Raw genomic sequence first — 25,099 nt, 5'->3', positions numbered from 1 at the left:
TTGAATGCAATAACAGCTTTTTTAAAACTGTAGAATTTAAATTTTTAAGATCAATTTTAATGATATTCATCAAAACAATATTCCCTTATTAAATAAGTATTATAAACAAATTAAGGATCAGTTTTATTTATTTAATGTAGATTTCTTAGTTCATCAGTTATCAATGATTGGTTTCACTCAAAATTCAACTTAACTTCATTTTTAAACTCATAAACATCAAACAGCCAAATCTGCCAAATAATTAGAGTTCAGGACGCTAAAATCTACCAAAGTTTTAAAATCATTGGCTCCAAAATGCTGTTCCCTTGAGTAATCAATTTAATTCTTTAAATAAGTTTTTTTTAATTTCAAGATGTATAAGTATATAAAAATTTACTTCTGAATTGTTAAAAAGCTAATCTGTTCCTTTTTTATATTAAGTTTTAACTTCCCAATAAATTTACCAAATTTTAGAGAATCGTTTTTAAGTTTTACCGATTTTTTTAAGCCAGACTTTTCAAATTTTTTGTAATATTTTTAATAAGTTTTCTTTGTTTATCAATCCTGAATTTTTGTGTTTTGAAAAATTTATCATCTAGGAAGCCTATTAATTTGAATTTTTGGTACGAAATATATCATTTCCACATTTTGTCCTAGGAGTCAATATTCCAAAATACGACGTCAAAATATTCAGAGCTTAAAATTATAAACTACAAAACTCGCGCTCAAAAATTGACTGTTTCACTGTTTTTATTTAAATTACTCAAAAAATCACCCATTATCCAACATGTACATTGTCAGTTTAAACTTTCAATGATGGACTAAATTCTGAAATAAATTTTGCATTAAGTTTTGATTTCTTTTTAAATCTGGTGTTATATTTTGTATACTCTATTTTTGAGCACTAATTCTAATGTCCGAATCTTTAAATTCTGGTTTAATTCGAAATTTAATTCTCACTCTATTTATGCTGTTTCTGCAATATTGATTTCAAATTAGTAAACTAGACTGCTTAAAATTTTTTCTAGCAAATTGTTAGTTTCGAACAAGAAGCATCACTTTGAATAATTTGTCAATAATTTATCGGAAATCGTAATAATTTTAAACGTTGATTCTGATTTATTTGGAATCGTATAAGTTAAACTTTTTTCCTAGAATTTGTGATGGTCTTACATGAGTAAGAAAATGGTTTAATTTATGAATGGATCGACTGTTTAGGTTGATTTTGTAAAGATTTTTAACGGCTATCAGTCTCAGATTTGTTTAGTAAAAACGACTTTTTTTTACTAAAGTCGTTTTTACTTAAAAAAAATCTGAGACTGATAGTCGTTGAAAATCCTTAAAAAATCCTTAAGAAGAAAAAAAAACGAAATTTTCATCAAGGTCTCTCTATGTTGATAGTTCTACGCAAGAATGTCACACTAGAGAAAATTCTAAGAAAAATGCAAATTTTATCAAAAAATTGTCTTAAGATGAGTTCAAACTGTTGAATTTAATGTTATTCACTGAAAAGAACACTAAAATAGAGGGCAGAGGAGGAGCGAGAAGCCTTGAGTGTTTTATTCAGAGGAATTTTCACTAAACACTTTTCGGTAGGCACTACTTACAAGATCCATACTCAACTATACATTTTTATAAACAAGAACGTATTTCTCAAATTACGGTTTAGCATGAGTTTTTGGGAAAAAATAAACTACGCAGGCTTTTAAAATGATAGAAAAATTGTAGCCGTGTGACAGTTTTCCGTGAACTAGCATCGGCATGCGTTCTGATTCTAGGCAAAAGTGTCACACGGAACATTTTTGGCTCTAATTTGCTGTTTTTTTGTAGGAAATGTAATATTTTTGGCAGAACGTAGTGAACTTGAACTGTTCACTACGAAAAAACTGTCGGTGAATTTTAAGTTTGAGAGAAAAATAGCTGATATTTTAATCGCGTTTTTCTCGTTTGCACGTTTTTCCACATGGGACAATCTTGCTTAGAACGGCAGTAAAGCCCTCAGAAGTTACAAATTGGAATCACATAAAATCAAAGAATTCAATAGAGCCAATCCAACTTTTGTGACTTTTTGAAATTCGTTTCGAGATGTAACAAAGCTGTTACAAGGCAAATTCTCCTGATATGAATTTTATCAGTTGAATATAAGGTTATTCATCTAAAATAATACTAAAATAGTGGGTGGGTGAGGAACGAGGAGTCTTTAGAAATATAACTATACTCAACTATAAAAATAGAAATTATGCGAGCTTTTTAAATGATAGAAAAAGTGTAGCCATGTGCTTGGAACGGCCGTTAACCGGATATATATGGTGAAACCTGTTCCGGAAGAGGGTTAATATAGGTGTATTTTATTACTGAAAGGAATCTTTAAAAACAAGTCTGTCTGTCAAGCTTTCTTAGCAAATGCATATCATTTTAGAAACCGTCAAAGTCTGCAAAACCCAACGGTTACAGTTTATGGCTTAACTGCTGATTGTAAAAAAACAGCATAAGACCTTCTAAAATATAGAGGGTAGCTCGGATGCTACAACTGGTGGTGGTCAACATACCTGAACCATGGGAATCGTTCGCTCTGGTGGGTCTGGGGAAGCGTGATGCATGCTGAAAAAATAAAATTTCAAATCAAAACTTCTACTATAATCATCTGAATTGTTTTTCTTTCGATAGAAATTGCAGTAATTCGGTAATTTATTATGATCACAAGAGGCAACGTTTTTTACCAAAGGCGTTCTGAAATTCGAAAAATGTGATATTTTACACACCCCACTGGACATTGTTATCACTGCACTTGCACTGATAGTTCCATCATACCTTATGATAAGGTTTACTTTCGATTCAATCTGTCGTGCAACATATGGATGATGGAAAAAACTTTGTTTTTTATTTACAAAGGTAAAACGTCATTCAGTAGGAAACTTTATTTTTTCCAATACCTGAAATCTAGTTAAAAGTTTTCATTTATTTTGAGGAGAAAACCTGTGCGTTGGGAGATATTGACCTTCACGGGAGGGATTTTACCTTCATAATTAGCCCCCTCCCTCTCCTCCTGTTCCTACAGCCATGACATGCGCAACATGTTCAGCTATTTGAAAAGAAGTGATATAAAAATCATACAAACCAATGAAATATCGCTTGCCTTTTCTATGGCGACCGTAAAAAATGTACAAAATTCAAAATCTCATGTGAGCAAATCGTCGATTAAATATTTGTTATGTGGTTTAGGAAGCATGAAGAGATCATTTCTGTTTGTTCCCTCTTTCAAGTCGTTCAAATAAAAAAAAGGTTGTGCCAAAACATAGAATGTTTAGAAATATTTGATGGCGTTGGTGAGTGATGTTCGGGGTTCAGAAGTGCCTGTAACTGTTAAGCTGTGTTAATCTGCGTTCGTCCAGCTAACAGCCACCCACTTTCGAATGGACTATGCATTTTTTTGCACTGATTACAAAATAAATTATCAACAATGCAAAATGCACTGATGTACAGATAAGGTTGGTCGTCGGCTAATCTCTTCGCGAATAAATATATTTAGCACAAGAAGATACTTGTATCGACAGTTCCTCCTAAATTGCTGCAGTAAAATGTGGTTAACTGTTTTGATAGTCATTTTCATAGTTCTATTCCTGAACCTTTTGAAAGCAAGTGTACAAAATATAATCTTCTACTGTCAAATAAAACGAAGCCTACCGAAGTCAAGATCAATCTCGTGGCTCCCAATATTGGGTAGCTATCCACTCTACATAGAAGATATATCGCCAACTGGATTACTAACGACTTTCGAGCGGATGGTGAAGAAATACGGAGACAATCTAATACAGCATGGTTTAATGAATGAGCAAACAGTTTTCGTAAACACTCCGGATATGGTGGAACAGGTGCTATCGGCTTCAGGAAATCATAAAGCGAAACTTTATGACTTTATAGCTCCTCTGTGTAAAAACGGAATTCTCACTACGTATGGAACCAGATTCGTCGAGAAACGTAAAATGGTAGCCCGAGCGTTTAGCTACAGGATGTTGGAAATCTTCTGTGGAATTTTTGAAAGTCAATTCATTCATGTGCAAGACAAAATTCGTAGTAAAATTGGAAAGGGCGATTTCGATGTGCACGATGTCATTCGGTGGTATTCCCTGGATGTGATCGCCGAGACGGCTATGGGAGTGAAATTAGGCTGTCAAAATGACAACTCTCTGCCATATGCCAAAGCCCTTCAGGAGTAAGAAGATTTGTTATTTACTTGCCAATAATTGTATTTTGATTATGACTTTTTTTTTGTTTCACAATTTCAGATTACTGTACATAATTTCACGCAGGTTGTACAATCCACTAAACCAATACGAGAGCCTTTTCCGATTACGAAAAATGTACCGACGTCAGAATATTGCGTCCAAATATGTTAATGACTTTTCTGATGATGTTATTAAGAAACGAAAGCAAACGTTGTTGGCTTCCAAGGCAGATGGATACGAAAAAGATGATCATTGCAAAACTTTGCTTGATCATTTATTAACTGCCAAAGAGAATGGTCAGTATTTTTCGGATGAAGAGCTTCGAGATGAAGTGAACACATTCATTTTTGCGGGCCATGATACGACTGCTAATACGGCGGCTTTTGCTATCTACGAATTATCTCAGAATGCTGACATTCAACAGAGAGTCTACGAGGAGCTGGTAGATGTGTTTGGCCGAGATCTTGAGAAAATTCCTTTGAACGTTAGCAACCTTGCAAAGTTGGAGTATTTGGATATGGTGATCAAAGAAACACTTAGATTATACACCACGGTACCATTTTTTGGTCGGAAGGCGACAGGAGATTTGGTAATCGATCAACGGCCCATTCCCAAAGGAACAACGCTGATAGTATTAATCGGAACGATGCATCATGATCCCAGAATTTATCCGGAGCCGAGACGATTTGATCCGGAACGTTTTACCGATGAAGCCATCTCGAGAAGGCATCCGTTTAGTTACGTACCATTTGGGGCTGCTCCACGAATATGTGTTGGACAAAAGTATGCACTGGTTGAGCTTAAATTTCTACTGACCTTGCTATTGGTTAACTTTAAGTTTTTACCATGCGATCCGGAAAACCGTGTACAAGTAAAGGTTAGCCTTACATTGACCACCAACAATGGAGTAAATATAAAGGTTGAACCACGTTAGAATTATGAATGAATTAGAGAAACCGTAAACCTTCTTAGACACGAATGCCATAATGCTGGTAAAGTGTCAAAAATAAAACTTTAAAAAAATAAACCTTCTGCCCAAATTTTTCCATCGCAATCATGCAGTCGACATCATCCACCTCCTCATCCATCGACTTCTTGTAGAATTGTGGCCCGGGAAACATTCCTGAATCCTGTCGTAGATAACGTCGTCCACAAAGATGCACCTATTGCTGTTGTCCAGAATCTGATCGTAAAGTTTCCGTGCCCTTGTTTTTGCTCGAGATTGTTGCTCTACAGATTTCTTAGGTACCTTCCGCTTCTTGTACGTCCTCACGGAGTTCCTGGCCTTGATTCTCTGAATCTTCCCAATGCTGGTTTTGAACTTTTTAGTCAGATCCCTCGTTGAAACCGATCGGTTATGTTTGATATGAGTAACTACTTCGGCATCCGACTGGGGCTGACTGGATCTAGGCAGATCCTTCAAGGACGACTCGTTGCCATATTTTTCAAAGATATTTTTTCTTGTGTAGTGTCTGACAATCGCGTTGAACGTGTGTCAACACCATATCTGATTACAAACAATACAGCTCGAGAATAATTGGGTTTTGGAATAAAGCGCCAGTTGGATTCTGATTGTGTATCTAGTAACAAGCCTGTGTCTTTTATTGCATCCGAATTGGGGAATTTTCTAGGACACTTTAGTGGCGACGAGGCTGTTTAGAACCCCGTGTTTCAATCCGTTTTTTTTGCGTATTGCATATTTATAAGCAACAAAGAGTTTTCTGAAGTCGTAAATCTTTCTTAGTGGACTTCTGCATCGTTTGCTGGTGAAACTTAAGTTAAGCCACCGTGGGATAAAATCATTAGGTGTGAGTATTACAAAAAAAAAAGTGTTCTAGTGCTGAAAAGAATATTTTCACAAAGCTCCTTGGTGCTGTGATTCGCAATAAAATTGTTCGAAGCTAGAATAGCTGCCATTGCAAAAAGTTATTGCATGTAACAATTGAAGAACATTACTTATCCGCCATCGTGTTTTCATCCGGCATCAGCTGTAAAGAGAGAGGTCTCGTGAGCGTTTCTGCGAGAGGTGAGTGTTTCGAGTTTTCGTATTGTGTTCACTCTGTCACTCTTGTTTATGGCAATAAATCACGATAGTGTGTGCAACAGAGAGATGTAAATAGACAAGAGTGGCACATAGCGTTGGTATTGGTGTCAACTTTGCCTTTTAAAAATCATCATCATCGTCATTGATTTGTTTACACTTGGCAGGTTTGTGATCATAGAAAGTAGAAGTTGGAAACGTTAAAGAAATGTCTACTTTTATTGGATCGGTGGAGCCGTACGTGCCGGGAACTTCCTTCGGTGACTATGCTGAGAGGCTGCAGTACGTGTTTAATTATAATAACGTGCCTGCAGGGAACCGGAAATCTTTATTTATCACCGTCGGAGGGGCATCGGTTTTCGCGGAGATTAAGAAGTTATATCCGGGTGTTGATATTAATACGCTGGAATATGACGATATCATAAATCGTTTGAAAACTCGGTTTGATAAGACAAAAGGCCTCATGCATAAGCGGGACGCTTTTTATGGCAGGATACAAGGTAAGGATGAACCTGTTGAGGATTTTATCCTTGACGTTAAGCTGTTAGCAGAAAGTTGCGCTTTCGGGTTAATTAAAAGTAGTCTGATACGAGATAGAGTTGTGTTTGGCACTAGTGATAAAAAGGCGTTTGAGAAGTTGTACGAAATGGAAGACCCGAGTTTGGAGGAAGTGGAGCGCATCCTAATAGCTAGGGAACATTCGGTAAAGAATGCATTGAGAGCTGAACAGCAATCTGATCTTCGGATAAATTTGATTGATCGTTTGGGTCTGTTACCGAACAAAGTAGATAGGTTTGCGTGTTTTGTTAAGTTTTTCCTCAGTGTATATCCAATCTCCCTTTCCATTGTCCTATCCCTCATTCCTTCCATTATGCTGCATGGGTCTTTCGAGAACATGATGTTCGAAAAGCAAAACCGGCATCACTGTAAGCGGAGGAGGGAAAACTGACAATCAACGAGAGGACGGACATTCAGTATCGGACCGTCCGAGTGAACGGTCGCAAATTTTGGAACAGCTTCCCGTCATAGTGATATCACAGCACACCACGTGTTATCACTTCCGGTGTGTCTCCAGCAATCCGCCGTTGTCCCGAATAAATTCGGTCGTGAGGTATCGTCACCGGGGCTGCACAGGATTCGTCGGAGCTCGAGGTTCCCGATTAATCCGGATCTTGCAAATCGTGACCGGGTATCTTCGAGGCAAGTCACGCACCGTCTGGAAGGAGTCCACATTCGCTATTTCTGGCCCTTCCGAAGCTGTCCATCCTGCCAGGCAAGTCAAAAGGTTGCTGTCATCGTCATCAATCAACAGCAATCGGGACCTTCCACCACACGGATCGCCAATTACCGTGTCCAAGGTCGCCGCAGGAACCACGCGCACGAATAACTGCAGAAGTATACCGCTGGTACCAGGTATGAGACGTTCGTTGTCCTCGTCCATCCACAAGCCTAACAATTCGAAGCTCATAATGCTTGTCCTGTACACATCTCATCAAAACCGTCCTAATATAATGTAAAATGTAATCCTAACCCTTTTATGCACGCAAATCCGAAACACCTTATTTTTCTATTGTTCTGCCCAAGTCTACCTGTGATGTGCAATAACCATGGTCGTGAGTCTGCCCTAGTGAATTGCGTTAGCCGACCCTGAGTGCAATAGTCGTCTGAGCTAGCCGGCTGTTACAGGTCCTAGACGTAATTCGAATCGCAATGAAGGGTCATTCAACAACAGACGAGAAAGATATCCAATCCGGCGTTATGATCAGGATCGTTTTGCTTTTCGGAACCACAGTCTTAGTCGTTCCCGAGGAGACAGGAACAATCGTGTTGGAGTGTTGTGCAGTTACTGTAATACTCGAGGTCATACCAGACGTAACTGTTTTGAACGCCAACGCTCCCGCCAATCCATTCGCTTTGTGAACGATTCAATCGAAGAAAGTGGCTCGAATTCCAATTTTAAACGAGCAGAGAAGGACTCTGACAATTCGGGTGACGATCTTGAATGTATGAGCATCACGGAGGGTATCAAGGTAAATGATCCTGTGTTCGTCCTAGCTAAAATTAATGGAGTTGGTTTCCGAATGGAAGTTGACACTGGGTCGGCAGTCTCAGTGGTAAGCAAACAAGTTTTTTAACAAATTTTTTAAATTTTTAAATTAAACCGATGCCACCGAAAGCTGTCGGTTGTTGATGGGAATAGACTGTCGATTTTAGGTAGTAAATATTCAGTTAAAAGTTTCTTTAAATAGTACAACGAGAAGAGTATCTTTAATCGTTTTGGATGTTTCCAAAATGGTTGTTCCGCTAATTGGACGTGATTGGCTGGATACATTTTACGATGATTGGAGAACTCAATTCATGTGCCCTGAAACTGTAAATAATTTGATTGAGGGAACATTTAATGAAGCAGAAATTATTGAATTGGAACAGAAATATGAAAACGTATTTAACAATGACTGTTCTATTCCCATAAAAGGTTTCAAGGGAGATCTTGTGCTAAAGGATGATAAGCCTATACCGTTCCTTTAAGGTTAAAACAAAAAGTTATAGACCATTTAGACGCACTGGAAAAAAGTGGGATAATTACACCAATTAAAGCCAGCGAATGGGCTTCACCAGTCATGGCTGTAATGAAAAAAGACAATGATATTCGATTGGTCATTGACTGTAAGGTTTCAGTGAACAAGGTTATCGTACCAAATACGTACCCAATTCCCTTAGCACAGGATATTTTTGCAACCCTATCAGATTCTAAAGTGTTTTGCTCCTTAGATCTAGCTGGAGCATACACCCAGTTAGAGTAAACAAACCGTTCGAAGAAGATAATGACCATTAATACGATCAAAGGTCTTTATACCTACAATCGTCTTCCGCAAGGGAGTGCTTCGTCAACAGCCATTTTCCAGTCAGTCATGGAACGAGTTCTTCAAGGTCTCGAAGGAGTGTCTGTTTACTTAGATGACGTTCTTATTTCGGGAAGAAATAAGAAAGAATGTAAAACAAGATTATTTTCCGTTTTAGATAGGCTCGCTGTAGCCAATATTAAAGTAAAATTGAATAAATGTAAATTTTTTGTTAACGAGTTAACATTTTTAGGGCATATAATAAGTTCAGAAGGTTTAAAACCTTGCCCAGATAAAATTGAGACTATTGCTAAAGCAAAATCACCACAAAATACCAATGAATTGAAAGCTTTTCTTGGTTTGATAAATTTTTATGCAAAATTTATTCCGAATCTTTCTTCAAAGTTAAGCTGTTTCTATAAACTCTTGAAAAAGGATGTGCAGTACATTTGGGATGAGAACTGCAATACACAGTTTGAAAAATGTAGAAAATATTTATTAAAACCACAAATTCTTGAGTATTTCGATCCTAAGAAGCCATTAGTACTTGTAACTGACGCTTGCAGCTATGGACTCGGAGGAGTACTAGCCCATGAGGTAGGAGACCAAGAAAGACCAATTTGTTTTACGTCTTTCAGTTTAAACGATTCTCAAAAAAAATATCCTATTTTGCATCTGGAAGCACTAGCAGTAGTGAGTTGTATTAAAAAATTCCATCGTTATCTGTACGGTCAACATTTTGTAGTTTATACAGACCACAAACCCTTGTTAGGAGTTTTTGGAAAAGAGGGAAAAAATTCGATCATAGTTACACGTTTGCAGAGATATATCATGGAGTTATCGATCTATGATTATGAAATCCGCTACAGACCTTCTAACAAAATGGGAAACGCAGATTTCTGCTCCAGATTTCCGCTGGCCAGGGAAGTTCCAGAGCAAATAGACCGAAATTTTATAAATAGTTTGAATTTCTCGAATGACTTTCCCATTGATTTTAATGTTATTGCTTTGGAAACAGAAAAAGATGTTTTCTTAACACAGATTATAAAGTATCTTCAAATGGCTGGCCAGATCGAGTTGAAAATAATTTCAAAGATGTTAAAGCCCAAGCTCATGATTTTGAGATTTTATCTGGTTGCCTCATGTTTCAAAATCGAATAGTTGTGCCAAGATCATTACAGTTGAAAACATTACAATTGCTACATGCTAATCATTCAGGAATGGTAAAAATTAAGCAATTGGCCCGCAGAACTGTTTTCTGGTTCGGAATTAATGCTGATATCGAACAGCATGTAAAAAAACTGCGATGTATGTAATCGGACTGTAATAACAGCAAAAAAGCAAGTAGTAGCAACTTGGACCCCTAAAACTCGTCCATTCAGTCGTATTCACGCCGATTTCTTTCATTTTAAAGACAAGGTGTTTTTGCTTATTGTAGACAGCTATTCCAAATGGGTTGAGCTTTATTATTGAGAGAGTAAGCTTTTACGAAAATTTTAGAGTACTTCCATCTCTATTTGAGTATCGAGATTAGGCTAGCTACAATTAAAGTTCAGTCACATTTTTAGTCTTAGATGAACAAGACGTGTTATGCATGTGTCATCCGAAAATCCTCTTCTTGGCTAACCATCCAAATGTGCTAAGCGTTATAGAACAAATTCCGGTTGTGACAATTATATGAGCATTGGCACTGACACGAAAAAGGTCTTGAAAAAATTCATCGATTTGTTCGCTCGATTTGGTTTACCAGACGTTATAGTGACAGACGGTGGAGCTCCTTTCAATTCGAACGAATTCTGTTCTTTCATGTCTAAACAAGGTATACTCGTTTTGAAAAGCCCTCCGTATCACCCGGAAAGTAACGGGCAAGCAGAGAGAACGGTTCGGACGGTTAAGAAAGTTTTCAAAAAGTTCCTCCTGGATTCACATACAAAAAACCTTGATGTAGATGAACGGACCAGCTATTTCTTGTATGTATGTATGTATGTATGGATTTGATGATTTTGGCCTAGAGTGTTATACTCTATATAACCACTGCACGAGTATAGGTCGAATCAGGTCGAATCTATTTGATTATTCGAAGACACAGTGTGTCTAATACGAGCGATTTTTCATTAAATTGAAAATCTTGCTTTTTCTAGGAAGCTTATGACTTCCTTGATCCTTGATTCATCGAAGTTTTTTATCAGATCGAATAGATTATTACATCTTTCCCAGTCGTAGTGGTTACGAATATGATTGTATTGTGTACAGTGAAACAGTGCATGTTCGGTCGTAAAATTTTCTGTACATAATTCGCAAGTTTTTGATTCTCGAATGTGCATGAGTCCCAGGTAGTATGGTGAGTAATCATGTCCGCTTAGAAGTCGATTTGCTGTTCGAATTTGTCTGTTATTCATTTCAGAACTCCAGTACCACGGTTTGAAATTAAAATTCTCTTGGAATTTATAAAATTTCAATCCTTTTTGATTGATTGTTGCCAAATCCTTATACCACTTATTTGTATCGTCTATAAGTGTCTTTTTATAGTATCGAATCGCATCATCTAATCGAAGTTTGTTTTCTAGGATTGCTGAACTTTCGAGTCCGAGTTTCGCTAGTTGGTCAGCATTTTCATTTCCTCTGATTCCAACATGAGAAGGTAACCATTGTATAGTTGCACGATTTTGTGTTGCTAGAGAACAAATGTCGTGAGTTACTTTATCGAACGTTTTGTTCTTTCGATCCCTTTTTAGAATTTTGCATGCCGCTTGGGAGTCTGTGAAAATAACAATTCTTCGCGAATCGTTCACTTGTACGTGTTCTAATGCAACTCGTATTGCCAGTAGTTCTGCAGAAGCAATGCTCACTTCGTGCGCTAAAGCTAGGCTTATACTTTCGTCTGTGGAGGCATCGTAAATACCAAGTCCGCAATTTGAGCCAGATTTGGAAGCATCCGTATACCATTGTTCGTACATGCAATAATTTGTTTGAATCATTTCTTGAGTGAGTTTTTTTAGAACTATAGGAGATGTTAATTTCTTTTTTTGAGTTGACCCTATTATTTGCTCATTAACCGTAAAATTGAATATGCTACAAGATTTAGTCTGAACATAAAGTTTTTTGAATGTGTTGACGTTTTTTATGTATACTCTTTCAATGAATGAGTACTGCCTTTCTTGTTTCAGTTGATTCAGGTTCAAAGACTGTAATTGTTGAGCAATCAAATCGTTCCTGTAAATGTGAAAAGCAATTCTCTTTTTTGTAATAAATTCGCGTTTCAACGTTAGAGGTCCTTCCCCGCTCAGTGCTGCCAATGTGTTAATGGGAGTTGTTTTTGTGCAACTCGTTGCTACCCGAAGTCCTTGTCGGTTGGTAGTCTCCAACATGTCGCTATATTTTTTTGCAGCATTTCCGTAAAGAATGGCACCATAGTTCAGATAATTTCCGAAGAGTGCTTTGTGGTACATTACCATGACTTTTGGTGTACCTCCATATTTTATTCCTCCAATAATTTTCAACATGTTCATCCTGTCCATAAATGTATTTTTTAAATTTTTTACATGTAGGCCATATCTTAGTGTTTGGTCCAGAGTGATACCTAAATATTTGTAGTTTTTAACCGTTTCTAATATTTCGCCTCCAAGAGAGAGAGCGAGAGTTTTATTTGAATCTTTGAAGAGCATCGCCTTTGTTTTTGAACAATTTAGTATCAATCCAAGCTCCTCAGCTTTTGCTGTGAAATCGTTTATTTCCAGTTGCATTTTTTTAACAGCCTTTTCTAAAGTTTTTGCTCTTACAATTTTCAGGAAATCGTCCGCAAACTGAAGAGTTATGGTGTCCCGGTCGAGGTTTGTATTGTGAAGAGAAGAAGTGTAGATATTGAAAAGGATAGGCGAAAGAACATCACCTTGTGGAACTCCGCAGCTTGTTATGTGTTCTACTTTTCCTTGATCTGTGTAGATGATCATTTTTCTATTTATAAGAAAATTGAAGATCCACGTTATGGTATCTTTTCGGAATCCATAATTCAGCATTATGATTCTCAGTTTATCCACATTTACACTATTAAATGCATTTGAGAAATCAAAAAATACTCCAATTGTTACAAATCCTTCTCTTCTGGATGACATTATAAAGTTTGTTGCAAAAGTCACACAATGTTCCGTTGACATGCCTTTACGGAATCCAAATGAGAAATCAGGTAGAATATTGTTATTTGAACAGGTAAGGTTAACATCTTCAAGAACCGCTGCATTTATAGTTTTGGTGATAGTTGAAAGAAGAGCAATAGGTCTACTCGATTCAATCTGTTCCGGAGGTTTGTTTGGTTTTAGTACTGGTATAATCTTTATTTCTTTTAAATGATCTTGTAAGTTTCCACTAAGCCACATTTCGTTCAATAAATCTATTATTTTTGAAACAGTATTAAGATCCATACTTTTAAGCATACCATAATTTATGGAGTCTATTCCTGGTGCTGATCTAATAGATTTCTTATTGATAATTGCCTTCCAGGACTCAAAAGTTATTATTCTTTGTCGAGTATTTATGTCAGGCGAAAGACGTTGTTTAATTTCTTGTACTCCAAAGTTTTTTGTAAGGAATTTTTCAGCTGTGTCTTTGTTATTTAATATGGGATTATTTTTGGGATTCTCAACAGGACTAAGTTTTAATCGCTTAATTAGTTTCCAGTTTTCTTTTACATTGCGTGGATCTATGGTACTAGATAGTTCCATCATTTTATCTTTAATATGTTTTATTTTTGATTTTTTGAATTGTGCTGTAGCTTTTTTCCACTCTATGAGATTTGTGGTGCTGCTACATCTATTATAATTTCTTAGAGCATTTTGTTTGGATTCATATAATAGGGAAAGGTCAGGACTCCAGTAATATTTTGGTGTAAATGAATTCATTTTCTTATGTTTATTGCTTATCTGGTTCGTAATTACTGCAAGGTCTTTAATTTCTTCGAATTCCCAGTGTTTAATTTGCGATATTTCTTCGGTGATTTTTGTTCGATCAAAATAACACTTTTTTTTGTTTTAAACGATAATTGAAGTTGTGCTTTTATCATAAGGTGACCGCTTCCACCAAAGCTCTTTTGTAATACTTCCCATTTAGCTTCATTAAACATGTTTGTGGTGCACATTGATAAGTCAATAGCACTGGGTCTTTGATTTGCTATAGCTGGGATGAATGTGTATTGTCCATTATTGAGTATGAGAAAGTTGGTATTAATGATCGAATCATATATAAGATTGCCCTTATTATTGGTATCTAAACAACCCCATAGTTCATTGTGGCTGTTGAAATCTCCTCCTATAAAGACCTTGGAGTGTGTCGATAATTGGCTAAGTAAAAGTGTAAAAGCGTTTTCTAACTCTTGTAATGTAATTCTAGGGTTGATGTAAATTACTACAAGAACAAGATCAAGGGTATGTATTTTTATACCTAACGTTTCGAATTGCATGGATGAACTTAAGACCAGTCTTTCAAAAGTAAGGTCAGAACGTAGATATATACCAGTACCATGGCCGTAGGAACGGGGGGGGGTTTTGGGGGTTAAACCCCCCCCCCCCATGAGGATCCAAAACAGCAAGCGAGATATTCTACTCTACACACAAAATTTTGAATTCAGAACCAAATTATGATAATGGAGTAATTTTAATCAAGAGTAACAATCCAGACTAAAAACAAAATTTCAAAAACCCATCTCAAGTCCAAAATTCTGCTACACTTTTTCAAAATTTTCTCACTTGGTCATCGAAATTCAGGGCTGAATTTAAAATTTTGAATTAAATTAAACCCATTTCGGAGGTTCTGGTTCCATAATTCCCATAACCCAAATTTTATTCCTATTTTCGTATTTCGGATTCTGTACCCTGTTCAGGATTCTTTATTTTCAGTACAAATAATCATAAGAAATTAGAAATGAAAAGCTGCTTTTAAATCATGGTTCAAACTTGGTTATGCAATTCATATTAAATTTGAATAATGTTTTTCGAGATCACATGTATATTCAATATTTTGATTAGGGTTATATGAATATAAAAAAAAAGAAAAAAATTGTTTTATATTCAAATTCTAAGTTCTTGAACTTACACAAAATTCAAAAATTTAAAGCTTCGAAATGGAAATCCAAAATTGAAAAGTAAGATTCAGATCTTTGTAAATTTATATTTTAATCTGATTCACAATACAGATCAAAAATAAGTAATTTAAATAGGGAATTTAAATTAAACCTGAAATACAGAATTAAGTTAATAGATTCATGAATGAGGGCTCTTTAACTTTGCTCTGAAAATTCTGATCTGGAATTAAATTCGAAAATCGTATTTTTTTTAACACTTCAGAAATTGTATAGAAATTAGGATACAAATTCAAAGAACATTTTTTTATTTTGCTACACTTCGAAATATAACTCGAATGGACTGAATTTAAGTGTTAAACTTTATTCGACAAAATTGAACACAATATTTTCTGTTACATAAAAAATTCCAGGGGTTTCTGAGATATTGAATGCCGAATTTCGGTGTTTCACGTCGTAGATTTCTTGGCGCTGCTTAATGTGTTAAAATTGCTTGTCAATTCAATTTCCAGATTCCAATTTTATCAATCAAATTAGTTTGGAAACACAATTTAGCTGAAAACCACAAATAAAAGTTAGAATTTCAGTTTTTTATGTTATCCGCAAAAAAAAATTAATTATAAAAAAAATATCCACAGGATTTTCATTATGGAATTGATTCTTTATAAGACATATTTACTGGTAAAGAAAAATTTTCAGCTAACAATCCTTCACAAATATTTATATTTTTCCAGTGCATTGTTTGACATTTTCCACACATTAAGAGCACCAAAATTTGGCATTTTATGTTCCAGAACCCAATAGACAAAATTCTGCTAATTTAATATAGATATATGAGTGAAAGTGTCGTATTTCATTTTGTAGAATGAGGTTTCATTATTAGATTTATTTCATTTTAATTATGCTTTTTAATAGAGCATACTAGCGGCTAGCGAAAACACGAAATGTCTCGTATTTGGTCCGCACTGTAATATCATTGCTGTTTTTTTTTTAAACCAATTGGCAATTTTAAAACTTAAATCATTAATTTGGTTAAAGTTTGAATCAATAAAATTTGATGAGAAAATCTTATGATTTTTATCTTTTACTTTTTTTTTAAATTTGATTTATTTTCATCAAAGGCTAAATTTTAAATCAAATTCAAAGATTTTAAACTCCTTAACTCTTAATTTTAGAACCAATTTTCTAAATTTACGATTTAATACGAAAACTTTGAATGTCAAAGTAGTTAAAATGACTAATCATATAGTAACAATCATAATGTGTTTTAATATTTTTTTTGTATTCGTGCATTTTTGGACAAAAAATCAGTCACCAAAACCCCCCCCATGAGTCGGTTCTTCCTACGGCCCTGACCAGTACCTCCGAAACCATCAGACCTTGGTGATAATATACGGTGATAACCTTGTATATTCCACCTGTGAGTCATTATTTGATCTGGTTTGACCCAGATTTCTGATAATAATGCTGCGTCATATTTCTCAGTAAACAGTTCATGAGCAAGCTCGTTTTTATTTGTCCTCAGACTTTGTATGTTTGTTTGTATTATATTAAAGTTACTTTGCATCATGAACTGTTTCCGGTCCACTCACCTGCCTTCATCAATTCTCCCATAATTTGATTTGTAAGCTCTTCTCCAGGTGCTCCGTGCGGCTTCAAAATTTCAACCAATCTGGTACTTACTTCCTTCATTGCTTTCCTCCATTCTGTTTGTGTTTGTTTCTTTATAGTTTCTTCTATCTGTTTTCTTATTTTTTCTGCCTCTTCCGTCCTGTAGGGATTGTTCAAACCTGTCCCTCTGCTTTCTTCTCTATCTTCTTCCATTTTTCTCTTCTTCCCTAACTCTTTAGCTACTCCTGGCATTAACTCTCCTTCTTCTTCTCTTCTTTCCTTCCCTTTTGTGAAACGATTGTTGGTATTTATGTTATTTCGTTGTAAATTTTCTTTTTGATAGGATCTGGGTGCTCTTCCTGCAACATACGAGTAAGATTCAGCTGGAGTTGGGTATTCTTCGGTACTCCTTAACACGTCGAATTGGTTTTCAGTTGGAAATATGTAAGTATGTTTCGCTTCTTGGTAAGTCATTCCATTTTTGGCCATCGTCGCTTGGATATTACTTTCCTTTTTCCAACGAGGACAAGTTTTGTCTGTCGTTCTATGGTCGTTGCTTTCACAGTAGAAACATTTCACGGTTTTACAGGTTATGTCAACAGGATGTTCTTCTGCACAGCTTGCGCATTTTCCAGTCTTCGATTTGCAGTTTTTTGATACATGGTTGTATCTCAGACACTTGTAGCATATTACCGGTTTTCTGATGTAGGGCTGTACTCTGAAAATAACAGAAAAAATGTTAATATCAGTAGGTAGAACATTACTCCTAAACACCACTCCTATTTTGTACGTCGGTTCCTTTTTCTTCTCAATGAAACGGTGTAATCTAAAAATAGAATCAATTTCCACTCGGCTTCTGATATTCTTTTTGATATCTTGTTCATCCATATCGGGTGGGATCCCTGAAATTACTCCAGTAACAGTGACAAACTGCTTCGGAACGTACGCTTTGTATCCTTGTAGCTGCAAATTTTGACTATTAGCTAGTCTGTTGGCATCCTTCCAATTCCCGACATAAACTGTTACTTTCTGTCTTCCAGTTTTGCAGATGTCTTCTATGGATTTGTCAAATCCATTCTGGTGTAGCATGGCTCCTACTTTCAAACGGTTAATGGTTCTCCTTTTCTCAATATCCGTATTTTCTACTATCACTCTAAAAGGACGACTATCACCGGATTTATACTGGTAGTTTATGAACACCCGCGTCGGTTCATTCCTGGTTCTGGATTGTACATCCGTGGTTTCCATTTGATCCATTTCCTTATCCAAGTTTCCTGACCCGTTTTGAAGGTTAGGTACACTTGCAGATTGTGATGCTGCTCCATCAGGAGCAGCATCTGCCACACTCATTTTCGCCTTTTTAGCCGGAATTCACTATCAATTCGTGAGCAATTATTGTTATCACAGTTCAATATACAGATCACGTAATAATCACACCATACAATATATAAATTAACGCGAAACAGATTAAAATTTTTGATTTTTTCGTCAAAATATTAAAAACGCCGCAATCAAAACACAACTCCACCGTGAGAAAAAAAAGGAATGACTAGTCCAGCTATTTCTTGATAAATTACAGAAATAGTTGTTTGACAAGGAACGGAACTTTTCCATCTGAGCACATTTTTAGATTCAAACCGAAAATTTTTCTAGATCTGATACACCCAAAAAATCACTATAAGAACAATTTGGCGGCCCCGAAGAAGACAACAGTAAACGATTCGTTGTTGCCAGCTAGAAGGCAAAGTGACATTGCATTTGACAGTTTAAAACCAGGTGTCCTTTTGTGGTATCGCAATCACCGGAAGGATGTCGAAAGATGGTTGGATGCAGTTTTTGTGAAACGATGCTCTTTGAATGTGTTTCAAATTTCTGTTAACGGTCATGTCTTGTCTGCACACCGGGATCAACTAAGGATACGATCAAGCACGAAATTTTCGAATTGTTTGACTAAAGTTGTTAACTTGAAAAGGCGCTGTGAAGATGACGACGACGACGAACCTGAATTTTTAGGCTTCCCTGAAGAAACCACTATCAACAATCCAATTTCCAGGGATAATGAAACAAAATCTAATAGAGATGATCTGTTCTTTTTTTAAGAAAAAACTATTGCAGAGCTTTTGCTGGGATTAGTCTTAAGGTTGATCGAGTCCATACATTGTTTGAGATTGTCAAGATACATATTCAGTTTTGTACTATTTCTCTAAGATCGTTTCCTTTGATCAGTATCGTGAAGTCGTCTGCAAATTGCAGGAGTTCAAAGTCCTCTGATGAAGTGGTGTGTAGATTTGTGGTATATATGTTGAAAAGTTGTGGAGACAGGGGACAACCTTGTGGTAGACCATCACCTACTTCGAGGAGGGATTGTTAGACTTTCTAATTGATTCATCAGTAATTCTAATTTAACCGAGTCAAAGTCTTTTGAGATGTCGATAAAGACGGCGATTACTTGTTGTTTTGTGGATTGAGCTTGTTTTATATAGTTGGTTAAATATTGTACACAGGTAATGGCAGAGCAGTCCGAAACCGAAACTTAGCTTGGGAAGAGTGTTATGAATTGTCAATATTTCCTCTAGACGAGACTGAATCACTCCGCATTGATGAGTTTAAGGCAAGTACACATTAAAGCTATTGGTCTATACGACGATTCTTTGGTTGGACCGCTACCGGGCTTTTGAATAGGTCGAACTAATAATTTTCTCCAGCTGTCTGGGATGTTAACATTTACGAATATTTTGCAAAGCAGATTTTTAGTACAATGTTAGCGACCAATACTTATAGGAGTGCATAGGAAATGTGGTCATGTCCCGGTGCTGAATTTTTCTTTTTCAGCTCTTTAACGAGTTCTTCGTCCGTTATGGCCATTTCGTATGCTTCTAAGTGCGGGAGTGTAGTTGCCTTAGGTGGCGTAATGTTGTTTACGAGTTTGTCTGCGAAGAAAAGGAAAATTTCTGTCCTACGTCTAAATTCCAGATTATTTTTGGGGATGTTTCTTGCGTGAGGGCTACATCTATTCCCCTCACGATGTTCCAATAGTTGTTTCGAGGGAGTCGTGTCGTCGATTGCTTCAGTTATTTACCTATTATATTTTCTTTTTGCTGTTCTAGCTGTTCTTTTAAATTGTGCTCTTGACTTTTGTAGTAGCAAGTAATTATGTTCTGTCATTGCCCTAATCTTTATACCACCAGCGTTTAAGCCAATTCGATTTTTTGTTCTTTACAATGTACTCTCCTGCTTTAATACCTTGTTCAAAAACCTGTATCATTTCGCTCGAATCGTATGTATATTGGGGGCGTATGCTGTTGATGAAATTTCTTGTTTTCTCTAGGTTTATTTTAAGTGTTGTTTTCTTCAACTTTATTGCATCGGTACTAACCTTCATCACGAGACTTAAGTGGTCACTTGTGACAGCCTGGTCATTTGTTTGCGATCTTGTTTTCCATTCAAGTTCCGGAGTTGCTAGCGAGATATCAATGGCTGCTGATCTTTTACCTGGCGAGGGAACTGTCATGTGTGATCGATCCATCGTTTAGTAGCACTAGTTGTGATCTTAGAAGCTCATCAAGCAAAATCCTTCCCTTGCTACAATTCGTAACATCTGTTGGGTCTCAGGCCCGATGGTGTGCATTAAAGTCTCCTCCTATAATTTTTTTCCCCCGGAATTTTGTCTATTTGGGCAAATAATAAAGGGATCTTAGAACAACATTCTCCTGTTTTCTATGCGTTCGGTGGAATATAGACTGATATAAGTGTTAGTATTTTTATGCCGTACTTTATCTTCACCGCTATAGTTTCTATTGGTTCTAGGTTTCCAAGGTCTACGATCTCTCCTACCAGTGATTGCTCGAGGAGAATCGCTACTCCTCCGTATCCTTGGGTGCGACAATTTTGGAAAATTTGAAAGCCTTTTATTTTGAATTTTTCTTCTGGTTTGATCCATATCTCCTGCATACTCCTGAGACGTTGTTGTCGTGCATGAATTTGTATAGCTCAACTCTCTCGATTCTTGTTCATTTCTTTCTTGGTTTTGTTCTAGCAGTGATAGTATGTCTGCTGCTATCTCCAGTAGTAGAGCGTCTAGGGGAGTTTCGCTTTTTGATGCCCCATTAATTATCTTGCTTTGAAGTCCCTGAAGTGGGGAAATCCAGATGTTGCCTCTGAGCTCAGTCATGAGGAACCTTCTGAGCTTCGCCATGAACCTTTCAAATTCGGTGGGATTAAAGGGATTTCCTGTAAGTCGATTCTCAACATTTGGTCTGTGGATTGGGTCATTAGGTTCATTCAAGTGAGTCACTATAGGCTCGGCTTTCTCCGAAGATTTGTATCTAGCTTGAGTATTATGATGTCTTTTCCCTGAAAGTCGTTGAGTGGAGGTTGATGGGGATATTCTTATGGAGTTTTCTGAGTCGTCATCTATTTCTTCTAAGGCTGCATATTTGTTCGAGGTTGCTATAAAATGTTCCTTCGCTTCGTAGTATCGGACTTGTTTATCTTTCATAATTCTTAGGATTCTCTGTCTCCTCTTTCTTTCCGGGCATGTTGCAGAATCTGACTGACGTTGGTTGGAGCAATTGGCACACTTGAGTGGTTTGGAGCATTCATCGCCGTGTCCCTTAGCTGCACAGTTACGACATCTAGCGGCCGATCTGCATAGGTCTCTCTTGTGCCCATATCGCCAACATTTAGTGCATTGGCGAACTGGGAATATATAGATCTCACATCGAAAGTTACAACCGTATATCTCCATGTAGCGAACAAATCCCCTTCTCGTACGCTTCAGATGAATTTCACTTACAATACAACTCATATGAAAATTACGTGAATTCTACTTGCTACGCGAGCTCTGTTTGCTACCTGAAATTCACGTAGGTTTTACATGATTTTCAGGGTGGCAAAAATCTATGTACATTTTCACGTAGCGCTAATGTGAAAAGTTTTTTCGGTGTGGGTACTTCCGTGCCTGAAACTGTAATTCTAAGGTTAGCGGTACTCACCAGCTGTTCTGAATTTTTTGACTTTCTTTGTATTCTTTCCACTTTCATTATTTTGTACACACACGAAGTATTTTCGACCAACTCCTTGTCTCCAAAATCCAATGAAACTCCTCTGACGAATATAGTTCTAGTTCCGTTGGCTTCGGCTGGTGAAAATATTTTCAAATTGTGTTCTGTTAGGTTCAGCTTTTCAAATGTCTTCTTATTCTCCATTCCCGGGTCTATTTTATATCTGAATTTTCCCAATTTCGTCACGTCGGCTATTTCCAAAAGTCCTTTTCCTCTGAGTAGTTTCCCTATTTCGACTGGATGGGATGGGATTTTTTTGTTCCTTATTAATAGCCTCTAAGTACCAGAATCTATCTGGGCTTCCATTGATTGTGGGGTTTTGGGAACATTGGCTGCTGAGTTGTCCTTGCGACACCTCGAATAGGAATTGTCCCTCTTCTGAGGCCGCTTTGGATGTTCTTCTGGGGTTTGGTTGGATCGTTGGTTTTTGTGATCTGGTTATCACATTTCCTGACGTATTGCTAGTACGGGTGCTCGCTCTCGTCGCCATTATGATTTCTTTGCCAAGATGGCGACTCCCTTAGCAGCGTCAAATTTTACTTTTCCAATTATCCGGAAAAGATTGGTTCGGTATTTACGACTTTTAGTATAACTTGACTGAACTGTCTTTTATTTAACTTTTAATGGTAGAAACGATGTGATTTAATCACTGCAAACTATGTTTCTTACAAAAAATCTAAGCGACCGATTTAACAGCGTACTGAGTTATCCGCCAAGACATTTTTTTTGGCAGAATTTTCTTTCTAGTTTCAAGATCAATACAAACCATGCGCTTTTTAAGCATGTAAACAAACTTTTGCTTGCATGCACACAGAAAAAAAAGTTCACCCATTTTTGACTAAACTATTTTTAAAAGTTGCTACACGCTCTTTTTTTTTAACTCAAAATTAAGTATGACCGAGGTTCAAAACATAGTTCGATTCTATGAACTTAAAGTTAAGTACCCTTTTTTCCTCCTTGCGATGGATCAAAACGGAGTTCGAACTGCGAACTCAAAATTGATCCCTTTTTTTCCTTCGGCGAGGGATCAAAGCTGATTTCGACCTTATGAACTAAAAATTGAACTCTCTTTGTTGGACTGAAAACACTAAGCGAGTTCAGTCCGAACCGAAACAGCAACCAACGAACACGTCGCAAATTATGTCGTTCCGGAACAATTACCGGAAGACTATGAAGGAACTTCATAATGAAATGCATGTTCACCGTGTCAGCGTAAAATTCTGTCCGTCATTGTCATCATATGGTGAGCGGCTTGGAATGTCCGGAAACTTCCGGATGTTGTTTACTTCCCGTGGGAAGTAACATCCGGAAGTTTTCTTAGACCGGGAATGTCAAAACTTTCCACCGCTCTGTAATTGCAATGCAATGTACCGGAACAGCAGCATCCGGGTACAACAAATTTTAATCATCCTTTAATTCCCTGAAAATCAGCTACCCTCGAAAAAAAAGGATAAATTCAAGTTCGGCTGCCGAACTTAGTATTGAGTATGCCTATCAGAACTTAGTTTTGCTATTGCCCAGTCAAACTCAAAGTTGAGGGAAGCCACCGAAGTGCTGTTTTGAGCCAAAACTACTTAATTTTGAGTTTAAAAAAAAGAGCGTGTAATGACTTTTCGATACAGTTCTTAATCTGTAATTTGAAAAATTTCGGTGTAGTGTGAATATGACCTGTTAACTACACTCTAAGCCGGTCTAACCCAAAACCAAGTTGAAATGCCGCAAAATCGGATGAAACTGGCTCCCGACGAAAATGAGTTTGAGGGGGTTTTCCCAAACTTGAGAACAAACGTCATTTTCGCAACTTAATTTTGGGGCATGTCATGCGGCAGGGATTTTTTCATTTGAGGAACCAATTATGAAAAGGGATTATAAAAATTTGATGAAGACAATATTTTTGTTCATATTTTCTAAATATATTTTATTTTCCAAATTTTTTATCACAATTGGCTGACCTCGGAAGTTTTCGAAAAATGTAATTTAAATGCAATCATTTTTCCCGGAGAAATTTTCATTAAATACAGTCAGGTATAACATAATGCTGTTAGCATCATAAAGAACGAAACTTATAGAAAAACTTAAACGGAACTTAAAAAAGGACTTCTTTCAAGATCAACCTGCACGATGCACCGGAAGGAAAACCAGGCTGCGATCGTCACTGGAATTGACTATTCAGTGGATAGTATCCACTGCAAAGATTGATCCGCAGAACAGCCAAATTCTGGTCGTGTCAAAAACATCCGGCGATTTTCACTTTTTAGGAACTTCACGTGCCCTCACATTCTGTAGACCACCGAGCATAGTGATATCCGGAGCTCCCGTTTGAAAAATGCTGCGATTACTCCAGATCCTCATCCAGTTGTTCCGGTTTCCCAATGGTTATTCACCCTTCCGGAAATTCGCTGGAGGCATGATGGAAATGATGATCCGGTAGATAGGACTTAAGAAGATGGTACCATCACCAATCGATGAATAGACGTTTTCTGGAAAATTTTAAAGTAGAATTAATGAGGAATAATTAAATTTTATCAAATTATTACCATTTTACCAGACATTGCTTTCGGCGCGGCAGACATTTTTTTGGTTACAAAACGAAACTAACTGAAATCAAAGGGAAATTTTTTTGGGGTGGTCAGTTCGAGCTTCAAACTTTGCTTTTGGTGTATTGACAGCAGCCCAAAATTAAGAAAGCCAATCGAACTTTGTTTTGATGCGCTGGCGTTCTTAATTTTGGGTTGTTTTGATTCTGAGTGTACCGAACTTCGATCATCGGTTCTTAACCTACCGAAGATCGTTCATTTGTTTGTCGAAAATCTTCATGCTGTCAGTCATTCGGTTAAATACCGGAAACCTGCACCCAAAATTCAGCCTCTGTGCCAATGGCGTGTAGTCAATTTCATAGCATCATTGGTACAAGAAGATAACGCGACCGGCACTGATTCGATTTGCGCCCACCGGCATTAACCTCCCAGCGCAACCGAATTGCGTATGTCTGAATGAAACAAAATAAAAACGTTTTCGCATCCCTCCCCATCGCATCACAAGCCGAAGAAGGATGGAAATAAATACCGCCCAACACCAGGCAGCCAGCGAACCGAGCACTGTGCGTGTGAATGTAGCAAAAGCAACAACAAAAACATCCTTCTAATTCAATCAACCGGCAAACACGGCTAAGCTGTGCGTGTGTATGTAGCAAAAGTAACAACAAAAACATTCCTTCAATTCACAGGCAAACAACACCGGCCAAGCTGCCCGGCTTTAGCAGCTGT

General features: G+C 37.0%; 2 protein-coding genes across 2 annotated transcripts in view; one reads left to right on the top strand and one right to left on the bottom strand.

Moving 5' to 3' along the window:
• The window catches only part of LOC129751143 (zinc finger protein 28-like), a 35,474-nt gene that overhangs the window by 7,807 nt on the left and 2,568 nt on the right, over positions 1 to 25,099 (bottom strand). The window contains exon 2 of the mRNA XM_055746461.1: positions 2,529 to 2,580. Coding sequence (XP_055602436.1) covers positions 2,529 to 2,580 — 52 coding nt within the window. The remainder of the gene's footprint in view (positions 1 to 2,528; positions 2,581 to 25,099) is intronic.
• Positions 3,527 to 5,170, top strand: LOC129751144 (cytochrome P450 4d2-like). Its single transcript, XM_055746462.1, has 2 exons — positions 3,527 to 4,192; positions 4,266 to 5,170. Exons 1-2 carry the CDS (start codon positions 3,558 to 3,560, stop codon positions 5,137 to 5,139), a joined length of 1,509 nt encoding a protein of 502 aa, XP_055602437.1. The 5' UTR covers positions 3,527 to 3,557; the 3' UTR covers positions 5,140 to 5,170.

The sequence above is a fragment of the Uranotaenia lowii genome, chromosome 3, assembly GCF_029784155.1.
Source record: "Uranotaenia lowii strain MFRU-FL chromosome 3, ASM2978415v1, whole genome shotgun sequence".
Lineage (NCBI taxonomy): Eukaryota > Metazoa > Arthropoda > Insecta > Diptera > Culicidae > Uranotaenia > Uranotaenia lowii.
Note: the sequence above shows the minus strand (reverse complement) of the source record. Positions and strands in the feature narration are given on the sequence as shown.

What these genes read in the sequence shown, in the direction of transcription:
- LOC129751144 (XM_055746462.1), top strand. Translation starts at nt 3,558, where the DNA reads ATGTGGTTAACTGTTTTGATAGTCATTTTCATAGTTCTATTCCTGAAC. An exon ending in TATGCCAAAGCCCTTCAGGA is followed by an intron (nt 4,193 to 4,265) that starts GTAAGAAGATTT and finishes TCACAATTTCAG; the next exon opens with ATTACTGTACATAATTTCAC.